This window comes from Podarcis muralis, chromosome 2 (genome assembly GCF_964188315.1).
Source record: "Podarcis muralis chromosome 2, rPodMur119.hap1.1, whole genome shotgun sequence".
Lineage (NCBI taxonomy): Eukaryota > Metazoa > Chordata > Lepidosauria > Squamata > Lacertidae > Podarcis > Podarcis muralis.
In genome coordinates, this window is record NC_135656.1 from 69,660,188 (window position 1) to 69,673,770 (window position 13,583).

The 13,583-nt window shown below is 42.8% G+C and overlaps 1 protein-coding gene across 5 annotated transcripts in view; it reads right to left on the reverse strand.

Moving 5' to 3' along the window:
- RNF123 (ring finger protein 123) overlaps positions 1-13,583 on the reverse strand; it is an 89,309-nt gene that overhangs the window by 47,751 nt on the left and 27,975 nt on the right. For 4 of the 5 annotated variants that reach the window (XM_077924711.1, XM_077924712.1, XM_077924713.1 and 1 more), the window contains 10 exons: positions 11,291-11,397; positions 8,588-8,780; positions 7,359-7,504; positions 6,540-6,623; positions 5,648-5,755; positions 5,000-5,177; positions 2,963-3,037; positions 2,251-2,338; positions 1,892-1,979; positions 1,594-1,678 (listed from right to left, as the gene is read on the reverse strand). In XM_077924711.1, coding sequence (XP_077780837.1) covers positions 1,594-1,678; positions 1,892-1,979; positions 2,251-2,338; positions 2,963-3,037; positions 5,000-5,177; positions 5,648-5,755; positions 6,540-6,623; positions 7,359-7,504; positions 8,588-8,780; positions 11,291-11,397 — 1,152 coding nt within the window. The remainder of the gene's footprint in view (positions 1-1,593; positions 1,679-1,891; positions 1,980-2,250; positions 2,339-2,962; positions 3,038-4,999; positions 5,178-5,647; positions 5,756-6,539; positions 6,624-7,358; positions 7,505-8,587; positions 8,781-11,290; positions 11,398-13,583) is intronic. The other variant, XM_077924714.1, reaches the window with a different exon arrangement.

The window sequence follows — 13,583 nt, forward strand, 5'->3', positions numbered from 1 at the left end:
GCCTGCAGTACTGGGCCAGAACTGGAGCTAGCAGTTTCAGGGAAGCTGTATCTGCTCAACCTTTCTGTTCCCTGTTGTGTCCATCTTTTCAGAAGGAGAAGTGTTAAAAAAAACCAAACTGGAATGGAGAAGAATAAAGAGGAAAAGGACAGTTGACACCACAGCCACAAGGGGAAACTGCTATGGAGAGCACATTAACAGCACCTACACATATTTGCTGTGCACTCGTAATATTCCCTCCAAACTAAAGGGAGATGCATACTTAACCACCCACCCTGAGGCACATTTGACAGGTCGCCATGACAAACATTTGGATGGCTCTTAGGACCATCACTTGGTGCAGCCAGACTCATCCCGCTTTATCTTTCTACCCCGTCATTTCCAAAGGACCGGCTTGTGCACCAAGGGTGGGAGGGGAAAAGGCTCTACTAGAAGGCTATAAAACTATGTCACCACCATACAAAGGGAAGACAACAGGAAACTTACTCTGGAAACTAGCAACAGAGAGATCTCCTGGGCCCCCAAAAAAGCAGAAAAGAAAAAAGCAAAACAAAACAAAGAGAGAAACATTATAGATGCGAATTTTCTTAGAAGGGTCAAGCAGGTGTTACTATTGCCACCTTCTGCTGGGCTGTGAGGTTAGTCATTCTGCCCCGGCATTATATGCTCCCTCAAAGAAAGAGTGCAGGACCAACTCATAACGCCATCCACTCAGCAACACAGATGCCATCATTCTCTTCACTAGATCAGTAACTACAGAGGAGAAGCCAAAGCTCCCCCTACAGCTTGTAACTGGAGTCTCCCAGAGATCCTTGCCATGCTGGATATAAAGCCATTCTGAGTACTGTGGTAACACTGGGAGACCAGCCTGATTACTAAACCATGGCTGCCATAAGTGAGTGGCAAATGCCTCAGAACAAAGTAGGACTAACATTCACAGAAGAGGACCAGCCCAGAGCTGCAAGAGAAGCAGTGCCTGCTGGATCCAATGTACCACCAATGCCGATCAACTTGATTTCCTTAGAAAAATCAATTTTACTCCTTAAACCTATAACCTGATGTGCCTTTGGGGATGCTTTCACACTTTGTCAATTTATGCCTGATCTGGCCATATGCTGCTAAAATGTTTTGTTTCCTATAAATATACACCAGAGCTTTCTTGGTCATCACCTAGTGAACCAGTGAAAACAACCAGGGTGATCACAATTATATGGAGGTGGGGTTTTTTTTAAGGTTTTGCACTCAAAAATAGAAGAGCGCTGGGTCAGGAAGTTAATAAGAAACTTTTCACCCTGAGTTTGCCACACACATTTAAGTTAGGGACAGAGACAACTTATTTATATTACATGGCATCAGGAGCCCTCTAGCTCCCAGACATGCTGGGTCCCAGCAGTTACACAGACAGGATCCACTGGTGCCGATTATTGTGCCAACAGACAGCAGCAGTGTGGGGGCACCACACAACAGGATCCTGCCCTTCTGGTACCAGAGTCAACAGCTAACCAGATTAGGATAAGCTCAGTTACAGGACTGCATTTACCCACAAGCTGTATTGGCAAAGCAACACATCTCCACTCCCTATCCCCCACTCACTCTGCAAGCTGGGGAGATTGGCATCTTCTGGCTTGGTTTTCAGGAGGTGAGGAAGCCGTGTGTACCTGTATCCAAATCCACAGCCCTACAGGAGAGGGGGGGAAGGGAGAAATGTCTGCTTAGAAGACCTCGCATTATCTCCCAACAAGGAACATGGAGACCCTCTTGCCAGAAGCAGGTAACAAAGTTCAAACAAAAAGTTAAGGGAAAGTTCAAACACAGGGGAAACCACTGGTTTTAAAACTACAAGCTGGAAATTCTGAACAAAATGTGAAGGCAGAGGGTTATCTGTTCTTACTCGCCACAGTCGTACAAGGATCCAGTTGGTCTGGGCCCAGGGTCTTTGCTCGTAGGGGGCCAGCAGGTTCTTCATCATGGATATTCGCCTGCCAGAGTAAAACAAACAAGTCAGCCAACCACCATGGAAACAGCACCAAGGTTAAAAACTGGGGGTTCGGGAAGGATTCAAGGCAAGATGTTTAATTTACTTGAGAGGGAAGAATCAGAAGTGCAATGTGAGGAAACACGGGGAGCAGCAGCTTCCACACAAAAGGGATTGTGAGTATAGGAGTCATGCCTGGTTCAGAGAAGAAGAGAGAAATAATCCTCTTCCAGGACATATAATATTTTTCAGGAATGGTGAAACCAAGAACTTACTGCAGTTCTGGAATCCTCTCTACAGCACGGAGTGAGTGTGGGTAGCAAACATAGCTGGCCAATGCCTGCATTAGGGAGTCTCTGATGTCTGAATATGGAAACAAGACAGAATGTAAGTGGAGTAGGGATAATAGGGACACAGATTGCCAGAAAAATACTTCAGATATTGTGGTGCAATTGCATACTTAGGGTTGCCATACGTCTGGGATTTCCTGGACATATTCAGAACACTGCAGTGGGCAGTAGTGTCTGGGCGGAAATTGGAAAAATGTGCAGTAAAATTCAGACGTATGGCAACCCATGTCAGTAGTGCCATTGTTGCTGATTTCCCATAAATATAGCTCAAATACAGCATTTTTTGTGATTTTGCAAAAGAAAAAGAAAAGCTCAACAACTTTCCTGTCTGGATTTTCACAGTGTGAAATATGGCAAGCCTAGCTTACTACAGTTACAGGACTAGTAAGCAGGACAGGATATAAAGACAAATGTCAAACCCAAAAATAATAATTGAGTTCTGCAATGATCTGAGGTGTTAAAAACATTAGAAACAGAGACCCTTCCTATTCAAGAAGTATCAAGTAGAAATAAAATAAAAAATCAGCAAGCATGAGCTTAATTTTCTTTCCCCCAATCACATACGCATGTGCGCACGCATGCACACACATAACACCTACAGCCCAGCATGACCTCTGGAAAACAGGAGCTGCCTTACCAGTTCCCACAATCCTTGAATCAGCAAAGTGCTTGGCTAAAATGGCAGCGAGGTGAGTCAAAGTCTCTTCGTAGCCTGAAAAGAAAAAGTTCAGAATATCAGGATGCAGGGGAAAAAAACCCCCCCAGCTATAGGATATAGCAGCTGCAGCAGAATGAATTTCTAGAATGAGCTTTCAGATTTACAGAGAGAAAACACGGTCCAAGTATGGAGGATGGGCTACCACTTGTCTGAGTCTCTAGCAGGCAAGTCAGGAATCCAGCTTAAAGTTTAAGAGAATGATGACAGGAAGTCTGCACAGCAGCATTTGGTGTTGCCAACTTTACCTTACCACTTAACCAGAAGCATCGGAAGCAAGTGGGAATGTCCTTAGAAGTTCTTTTACACACCTGGTCAGAAAGCAGCCATGCAGGCTGTGGACTGGGTTCATCCCTTTAACTAGTATAGGCTTTCTGAGACATGCAGATAATCAATACAGGAGTAGCAGTTGTTGAATCTGATAAAATTAGCCTGGACACTTCCCTACAGTTGAGCAAATTCTTAGCAATAATATACGGTAGTCCCTTTGTATTAGGACTAATACCCTCATAACACAGCTAAAATAGGAATACTGAACTGTGTTATGGAGCAGCTTTGGGGTAGACAGAAGAATAAAGATTGGGGAAATTGTTGATGGGATGGGGGTTAAAAACCTATTCCCCAGTGCTGTAGCTCTGATCTAAAATCCACCACAAGCTTTCGACATTTGAGGTGGGGGGGGGGGGAGGGGACAATCCAATCACAGATCTCCTGGTGTCATATCTGGTTTCATCCCCAAAATGAAAGAGATTGTAGCTCTCATACAGTACCATCTACAGAGAAATGCAGTATGCTGAAATACACTGCCTCACTTCCAAAAAACTTGCAGCCAAAAAGGGCTCTTGGCAGAGGAATTTCAGATGGAGGAGTTTGGAATAACTATGAAATAACAAAATAGATCTTCCAAACCAGTTTTCATAATTACATCTCCAGGGCCAGACTGCACAACACCTGCTCTGACACAATGACAGTATTTTCTCACCCTTCACAGTACTTCAAAAAGGAGGAAATGTATTTTGCATATATTTCCAAAACAACGTAACTGCAGGCTGAGGGCAGAAAACACAACCCAATCCAAAATCAGGGACAGCAAACAAGCATAATCACTGGAATTTGAGGAGGCAAAAAAACGATGTAAGCAGGAAGGCTTGATTTGTATGCTTTGCTTGAGCAGTTCTTGATAGTCAATATGATGCAGTTGTTTAACATAATTACGCCATGAAGTTGCATAGTAAGAATGGCTATTTTCTACATGTTTTGCTACTCTTGCCCTGCAAAATTGCTAAATGACTTTTAATGAAATTCTAAAAACTGTACACAAAGGTCCTTTATGACCGCAACCCTTCAAAAAGGGGATCACTATAATTGCCAGGAGCTGCAGTGTTTCAGGGTAACACCACTCAGATAATGTATAAATACTAAAAAGTTATTAGGTTTAAGGTTAGGCGTCAGGCTTAATAGCATGTAATCAACTTCAGGATGCAGCGGCAAACAATGCTTGTTATAGCTTGCACTAGGCATTATCAAGATGAGAAACCCGGTGACCCAGACTGTAGTTTTGTGTGTGTGGAGGGCAGGACAATTGTGTGAGCAAGTTAAACAGCACCTAATGTGATTGGAAAGTTGAGTACCACTCAAGAGTATCCCCAACTTTTACTCAACAGTAGACCTACTGAATTAATGAACGTGACTAAGTTAGGTCTATAATTTCAATAAGTTTACTCTGAGTAAAGCTTGGTTGAATACTACCCCACAACACAGCCAGCATATTTTCAAAACACACATTTACAACCACTAGGGCACGTTAAGCTAAGGTTCTTTGCAACCCAAATTCTGCGCAGCATGCAATATTCTGTGTGGAGTTCTTATCCCTTTTCTCTTGCGCATTGAATTCTATACGCAAAATTACAGATGGTTTTGCTCAGAGGCCCTCTCCGATTCCCTCCTTCTCCTCCTCACCTGGAAGCTCTTCCATGCTGTTGACAGGACTGAAGTAGTTCTTGAGAGCACTGTAGCTATTCATAGCCACACTCAGATAAAATTCTGGCATAAAAGCAAAGAGCGAACCAATCCTGTCTCCATGCTCAATAGTGCGGATGCATACCCGTAGCAGCCAGTATATATCTAGCATCTTCTCCTGAAAAGAAGCAATTCCTAGTCAGTTTGTATCTCAATTGGCATGAAATAATATACCTAAGTGCAGGGGCAGGGAACCTGTGGTCCAGCAGATGTTGTTGGACTCCAATGCCCATCAGCCTCAGGCAGCATGGCTAACCATCTGGGATGAGGCAAGTTCAGCAACATTGGGGGGGCCACAGGTTCCCCGCACCCAGATCAGAGTAAATACTACTGAGGAAATAAAAGAAAAGGAGGTCAACAATTTTGTGCAAAAGCAGGAAAAATGCAGATGAATGCACTGCTAAAACGCAAGATCTTTCTTTAATAAAAATGAACTTTACCAGGATTTATTAACAGAAGTACAACATACAAGACTTGGGAAGAAATGGTACAGCTCTATTCAGCATTGGCCAGGCCAGAACTGGAATTTATGGCCCAAGCTTAGGTGAGGCACCTCACTGATATTATATGTACTACTTTCCTTCTCACCTTTGAATAAATGGTAACGTTGATCCAAGCAAGTCGGCGACTCAGGTGATTAAGTTTCTCTGAGAAAACCTTCTGACTTTTCACCAGTTCATCATGGATGTCTCTTCTCTGAATTGGACACAGAGGGTGGGGGATGAAGAGCGATGGTGCATATGTTTTCCTGCTTTCAGAAGCATGTACACAGCAAGTCCAGTACTTCACAAAAGCCTTACCACAATCACAGGATGTTCTTTTAATGTTGAGGAAAAGCATGAGCTGCCATGGTCAGCTTCCCAAGGGGGTCATCCTTACACAGAGATCGGGTATACCATGGAGCCCCAAGCACACTTTGGCTAGCTACAGTACACACAACTTTTTACACCTAACAATATCCAAGGAATCTTAACAGGAGGCAGTCTTGACACCAATTCCACACTAGACACACCACCACAGAAGTTGAGAATCTATTCCAGTGGTACCTTGGAAAGCAACTTCATTTAACAACTGCTCACACATGAACAGTGTAACACAGGAGACAAGAACTCAACTGCTCACACATGAACAGTGTAACACAGGAGACAAGAACTGATGCAAATTCATGACTCCCCTTCCACAAAGATAAAAACCATGTTTTGATGGAAAGGGAGCCATGATCTTGCAGGAGTGTGTGGCTCCGGAGTTTACTTTAACACTCAAGGCGTTGTTGTTGTTTTAATCATTAATCATTAACCACACAAACAATCCTATTTTAGCTAAATGGAGAATTAGCCACCATTACTGCCTGCAGAAAATCAGTGAGAGCAACAGAGTGCTGCTCAGCACCTGAATGATTCTCAAGAAAGAGAACAGCTTGCAGGCAATATAGGCCTATTTTAAGGGAGAGTGAATATAACTATCCCCGTGTTATTCTTACCCTCTTTGGGCATCGGCTAATCTTTTCTTCAGTGTCTTTCAGTGCCATAGCATACTCATTCACATCATCGGAAACACCTACCATCTAAAACACAAATAAGGGTCAGTAGTACCAGCTAGAGCTTTTCTGTACAGGTTATAGCACATACTGGATTATTTTCCAAACACTTAACTTGTGACAGCATCAATACATTGCAGAGCCCAACTCCACAATGAGCCCCTCCCACCAGTCGCTTTCCTGGAGACAGATTTTCAGCTGACAGCCTATAGCAGAATTACGTAAGATGGCAGCAGACAGACCCACACCTCTGAAGGTGGGAGACTGCCAAAAGGCAGTAAAGCAGCAGGAGGCAGGGCAATTTCCCACAGAAAATTGGCAACTCTTGTTCTGTCAGCCGCTATCCCTGCTAAAGCTCTTCTCCCTCAAGGCTATTCCCTTGCAGCTAGCCTCACTGCCGATCACAGATCCCTGCTTTGGGACAGAGGAAAGAAGTGGCTGCAAGCAGGATACCAGTGCGGGGAATGGGGATCAGCATCCCTTCTCACACCTGCTACTCCTCAGAAGGAAATACATGCACATCTATTGTGTTACTGCTGCGTGGTGGCCGACCATGTTCAGAAAGTGCAGGTCTGCCACCAAAGGGTGTAATTCCACCCAAAAGCAGAGTGCAAGCAAGCATTGTGAGTTGGTATGGTGGCTGCAATCAAAAGCACCCCACCCTCTCCCAGTGGGCCATGGTGTGTTTGTTAGTGTGAGTTCCAATCCCAGTTGTGAGAATGGGACAGGACTGAAAACTCCCCTGAAATGAATCCTGCTCACCTTACCAAGCTGCTGGTGCACGCTGAGGTTGTACATCATGACTATTCCATCCAAAATTTCCAAAAGAGAATTCTCAGTGATTGGTTGCTCTGGCTCTTCGGCAGGTCTCCCCAGTAAAAGGCCCTCATTTCCATGGCTGCCTTCAACTGTCATAAAAACAATGAAACATCCATCACTGTGAAGAAAATGGAACTAAGGCTGGTCCGGTATTCTCTCTTTTTTAACCATAAAGTTTTGTTAGCCTTTCTGTTCTGAAGGAAAACTTGAACAAACAACTACCTCAAGTCACCAGACATCTTAGTTCAGCTGGTTCTGTTTTGAGGCATATGGACTATGCCTTTGAACCTACATGTATCCTTCTGAGCCTCATCATCCTGCAGTTTTGTTTACTAAAATAATTAAATATAACCTATTTAACACTGTTTACTCCCAGATCATTTGCAGTTCTGTTGCTTAGAAAGCACATAGCTTGAATTACAATCGTAGTCCTTTACAACAAATCCAGGCATGGGCTAGCATGCAGGTAGAAATCCTTTCCCTCAGTTAGAAGGCAGAACTTCGGGCTGAAATTATCTACCTACCTACCTACCAATAAATAATTATTAGAGGATCACAGAGCGATTTGCAGCATAAAAACACAAAAAATGCCTAATAACAAAGAAAACAACAACCACTATGACCCCACATTTGTTATCATTTTGTAAACACCTGATCATGTTGAGAAGTCCAGTTGCTGTAATGATCTAAGCACTGTAAATGATTCAAGAGAGCTCTTATCTACAGTACCAATTATGAATTTAGGATGGCTGAGAACAATGAAGGTCAGCTACAAGAGACAAGAGACTTGCAAGACTATTGCTACCTTCAGATGTGGACCATTGTTTTAAAAAGAAAATGTTAACAAAATTTACCCAAACCCTACACAACCTGGAAATTACTGAATACATTAAAATTAAGGAACATGATTGGCAGCCACTCTCTTCTCATGGATTTCTTTGGAAAAACATTATTGCATAATATGTTTATGAAGAGCAACTGTCTGGAATTATAATGCTATTTATGGAATACTACCATTCCCTCCTCCCTCCTCTCACCTTGTATCCTTCTCCCCCCCCCCCTTTCTTGCTTTGATCTCTTCTCTCTTTTGTTGTTGTTATTATTATTGCTTTTTGTGTATTAGAAAGGATTATATATATATATATATATATATATATATGCACACTACTCACTGTCCTCCTCTGTCCGTTGTTCCATGTTCAACGTACGAACTTTAACTTTCTCCAAGGCACCTGGTGACCGCCTTGGAGTCATAAGGCTAACAGCTGCAGTGCTGAGAAAACGGTTAGCCCGCCCCAGGGTGGGTGAACTAAGCCAGCTTGGTCTGGCCAAGGCACCTCCAATTGCCAGTGCCGCAGCTGGACGCTGAGAAAAAGAGAGATTGAGAGATATGAAGTAATATTTGTTCAGCTCTTTCTCTAACGGGAAGAATCAAGCTGGTTTGAATCATGCACAAATCTCCTTTGTTCTAGTTAGGCTCATTTGTAGGACAAGTAGCTGAAATATCTCCTTCTCACTCATGGTAACCTAGAAGAAGAACCAGGGTCTCATACAGGCAAGCATAGCACAGGCAGACATTCAGGACGGGAAAACTTTTACTAGAAAGCACAATTTGTATCCTCATCAGTTATTTCAATAGGGTGTTCTGAACTGACACACAACCCAGTTTACACAATCCACACTGCAAAATGCATCAGCTTGATTATGCATCAGCTGATGACTGGAATCAATCTTTTACGGATCCAAACAGCAACCGGAGTGAAAGAATCAGCACTGGGCCAGACGTAATGGCAATACTGGGCTATCCTGTGCTTTATAGTTCCAAATTCAAGGGGCACAATATTCTTCACAACATGGTCTTATCAGAGGGTGCAGTCACAGATGGAGAAATTGTGCTCACATTGACATCCCTGTGAACTAGCAGACAAGTATCAACCATTCAAATTTCCTGGGTCCAGTGTGGGGTATCCTTCCGTATTTTTAGGAGTGGGAAATCCTGACCACCTATAACCTTGCCCTTGAGAATCCCAAGGAGATAGAACTTTAGCCTGCAGTTTCTAAAGAGGAACACAAGACAAGCTGCAAGGCAACGTTTGCCCACTACGTGAAGACAAAAAATGCAATTGAAGCCAAGCAAAACAAAACAACTTTTTTTTCTTTGCACAGAGTACTTTCTTTAACAAACTGAATCCTTGAATTCCTCATCTTATCAGGCCTTGCATCACATTGTGTCAACAGTTCTCAAAGTTCTCAGAGTAGTAGCTGGTCTTGAGTTTCCACTGAACTTTTCCTGGGGTATATATAGAAGAAGCCTGAAGCCTTAAAAAGCAGCCCCTGGCCGAGCTTTTCCCATACTTTACTGTGCTCTACAGATTAAGTCACCAAGTCACTATGGTGGCTGCCCCTGCCAACCTTTGGGAACCATCTTTCCCCCTAACATAAATATCTGTTTTCCTGAGTTTTCTGCAAATTATAGATAATTTGGAAAGGGGAATCTTTCGCTTCATAGCAGGTTTTTTCATTAAGCAGAAGATGGAAGTAGAGGCTGACACTGCTTCTCATGTGAAGTGAGATAAAACCCACCCTCTGCTAGAGAGGGCAAGTGAAGTATTGGGACAGGCCTTTTCTGTCATTTTACATCATGCTTTAGAAAAGGCAAGAAGTGACGGGATCCCCCTTCATTGCTTTCCAGTGTGCATGCACACGAAAGCTCATACCAAGAACTAACTTAGTTGGTCTTTAAGGTGCTACTGGAAGGAAATTTTTTTTGTTTTGACTATGGCAGACCAACACGGCTACCTATCTGTAACCCCTCTATATGAGTTTGTTGTCAAGTGATCCCCTCTTGTTCCACACCAGCGATTGGGGAAGGAGAAAGCAACAAGGGGGCCTCCACCCTGCTTCTTTCATTTCCAAAGTCTTACAGGCTTCATGCAGGATTTTTGTAGAAGGCACTCACTACTTCTGCAAATCCTGCCATTTCCCCAAGTTCTCTGTGTTTGCCAAGAGATTCAGGACAGGGGGCAGGAAAGAGGAGATTGGTGGAAACCATAAACAACAGGTGACAACTGTGTCAAATCAACACATGGGGCCTTCTATATAAAATCATGTTGCAGTTTCCCTTATATTTGTTTCTGATATTAGAACTTCCCGACTCAAACTGCAGAGTCATCACTACAATCTTTGGCAAGCCCAGATCCTGACTCAGACGTCTGTGTTAGGACCAACAGCAACTAGCGCTCAATCAGCATTCTTGGCATTCTCAGGTTAAGTGTAATGCTGCTGACTAATGAGAAATGCAGAGCTGTTGGAGCTTTAAGTGACCATCAGATCTTGCTAAACAGAGAACTCTCCGTTAGCCTGCAAAATTCTGGGCCTGCAGTAGAACCAGCAGGGTTAAAATTAATATAAAAGACCTGAGAAAATAAAAAAGGTATTTGCTTGGCACTGAAGGACAACAAAGCAGGTGCCAGGCCAACTGCTTTGAAGAGAGCATTCCATTTCTGGGGTCCAAACACTGAGAAGTCTCTCTCCCTGCTAGCCTCCAACCTCAGGTAACTTTGTTTTCAGAACTGTCCCCTGACCTAAATATGTCTGATTATAGCCTCTCAAGAGTCAGGATTTTGGGCTGGATTCCGATGTACACTTTGCTATGGCACCATTAGACTGCTGAACAACCAATACGTTCAACACAAAACTTAGAAAGGCGAGTTTCTTAGCTACAACGCATAAAAGTCTCTCTTTACTTGCTTCTCCCATCCATTCAAAACAAATTTCTGCTTCCAGGAGGTTCAGTGCTCCTCCTTCCTTCCTTATAGACTCCATTGACAGCTGCCTAAGTTAAAACTCATTGCACATGGCATTGTTAGGCTCACTTGTGCTGTTGACACTGCTGACTCTTCATCTTCATCGAGATCATCCATTGTCACCGCCTGAAGTTCTGCAGGGTCAATCAGAATATTTGCCTTTGAAGCAAGCTCATCTGTATGAATAAAATAACAAATACATTCACTGCTAGGTATAATTACCTATGCACATTCCATTTACCACATGCCTTATTGTTGTTGTTGTTGTTGTTGTTGTTGTTGTTGTTATACCCCATTTTCCTGGCGGGACTCAAAGCAGCAGTACAGCTACCAGAAGCTCAAAGTGTAACACATCAGAAGTGTCAATATTGCTACTGTGTCTTCACTAAGGCTGCAATCCTATGCACAGTGGGACTTGCTGAATTCAGTGGGATGTACCTCTGAGTATACATACATAGGACCAGACTGTAAATTATCAGATCTGGTGGCAAAGGCATAGAAGAGGATCAACACTCTGCCCAGCCATTTGTCCACTCAAAAACTCCCCCAAAGATAAAATATACTAGAACCTGTGTTTTTATTTCTCAGGAAGAAAAGCACCTGGAGAGGCCAAATTTGAGTGGAGAAATAGCTGGGAAAGAAAATGCTAAAGCATCTGTTATGCACTTTTTAAAAAAGATATTAAGTCGCGTGGGACGGCCCATTGCCAGTAGTCATTCTATATAGGCTTAGAACATGCTGTGAAAAATCAAACATGGTTGGGTATGCATTTTTGGGTACAGAAAGTATTGATCTAATGTGTAGAGACCTTTTCTATTCTAATCAATTCAAGAAGCTTCTGGAAGCTTCTCTGTGTGATACAAGCTGGAAGTTTGTAGCTGACAAGCAAGATACTATTCTGTCTAGAAACAAGCAGAAGATTCCTGATGTTTTGGTTATTCCTTCAGAGAAGCTGTTTCAAACTGGTTCTGTTCTCTTTTTCTGTCATGCTGACTAGAAGAACAGGCCAGAAGGAGCCTGAGTTTCTCTTTTCTTCTGGTGTGGTGGTTTGTATATAACATGCTTAGTGCTAAGGTTTCAGTCTTATTGTAAGTTATTGCAAGTTTAAGTTTAGTCTGCTGCAACTGGATTTCTTATGGAGTGTGCCAACCTTGAAGATATATGGATTTGTGACTATTATGCTCATTTACCTTCAGTAGTAAAGCTCTGCTGGATGAAGAATTAATTGCCTCTGGTCTATTTTTTGGGAATCCTGCAATGTGTTTCAAGTTTTTACTCTGCTAACTTTATGATGAAGTCTGCTCTAGATCAATATGAGCAGTACCAAATAACAAATATGCTTTCTGACACCTATACACACACACACACACACACACACACACACACACACACACACACACCGTATTGTTATGCTTTATTGTTTTACCTATAAACAGACAACTGAAGGGTGGTATTTTTTTTTAATGACTAAAATAAAATGCTCCCGTATGCAAACTGTACTTTTTCCAGATCGTGTTACTGATTCTAATAGCTATTTCCTTTTGTGTACATTTTGCCTTGGAGGCTGCTCCCAAGGCAGAGAAAGGAGCATCCAGACCCTAGGTGGAATGGACAAGTCAGTCCAATAAGAGCCAAAAAATTGGGTAGGGAAATCTTGGGTCTCCCCCAGGGTGAACAAAAACAAGATTCATAAAAGGGTCACACACAATCTTCAAAATGTAATTTGGAGCTTGTATTTCATATTCTCTTATCTCTACCAAGCAGATGGCCAAGCAGCCCCAGAGCCCTAAAGCCTGGCTCTGCTGATCTGAAGAGCACCTGAAAGAGGAAGAAGCAAGTCCTAATTGGAATCTCACAGGCCAAGAGGCATCAGCTGCCACTTTATCTTCAAGTCCCAGGAGAGCAGTTCTTGTTTTTAGCTTCAGAGGCCGTACACATATCCTTGAAGAGGACTGAGCTATTTAAATTAGCTAGAATAGATTTGCATGTAAATTAACAAGTCAAAAAAATTACCACACTTATGTCATGGCTGCTATTTGATAATCAAGTTAAAATACATAGTTTTAAAGGAAGGTCACAAGTGAAGACAACTAAGCCTTTGAAGAAGATGCCAAGTTAGCATCTGCCTGTTTGAGCAAATAAATGACATTCTGAGTTTCCAGTATCCCTAGTACAGTATTTAACAAAGTGAAAATAGAAAAGGACCTTTCTCACCTTGCCGGGATCACTTAGGGGACCTAGAAACCAGCAGGCTTCTGAGTCCAAGTACCAGGCAGAACCAAAGCTTTCACACACAGATACGTAGCTCCACGAAGCAATGAAGCTAATTCTGTGACACTCCTGCCCCATCTTTTACTTCCCT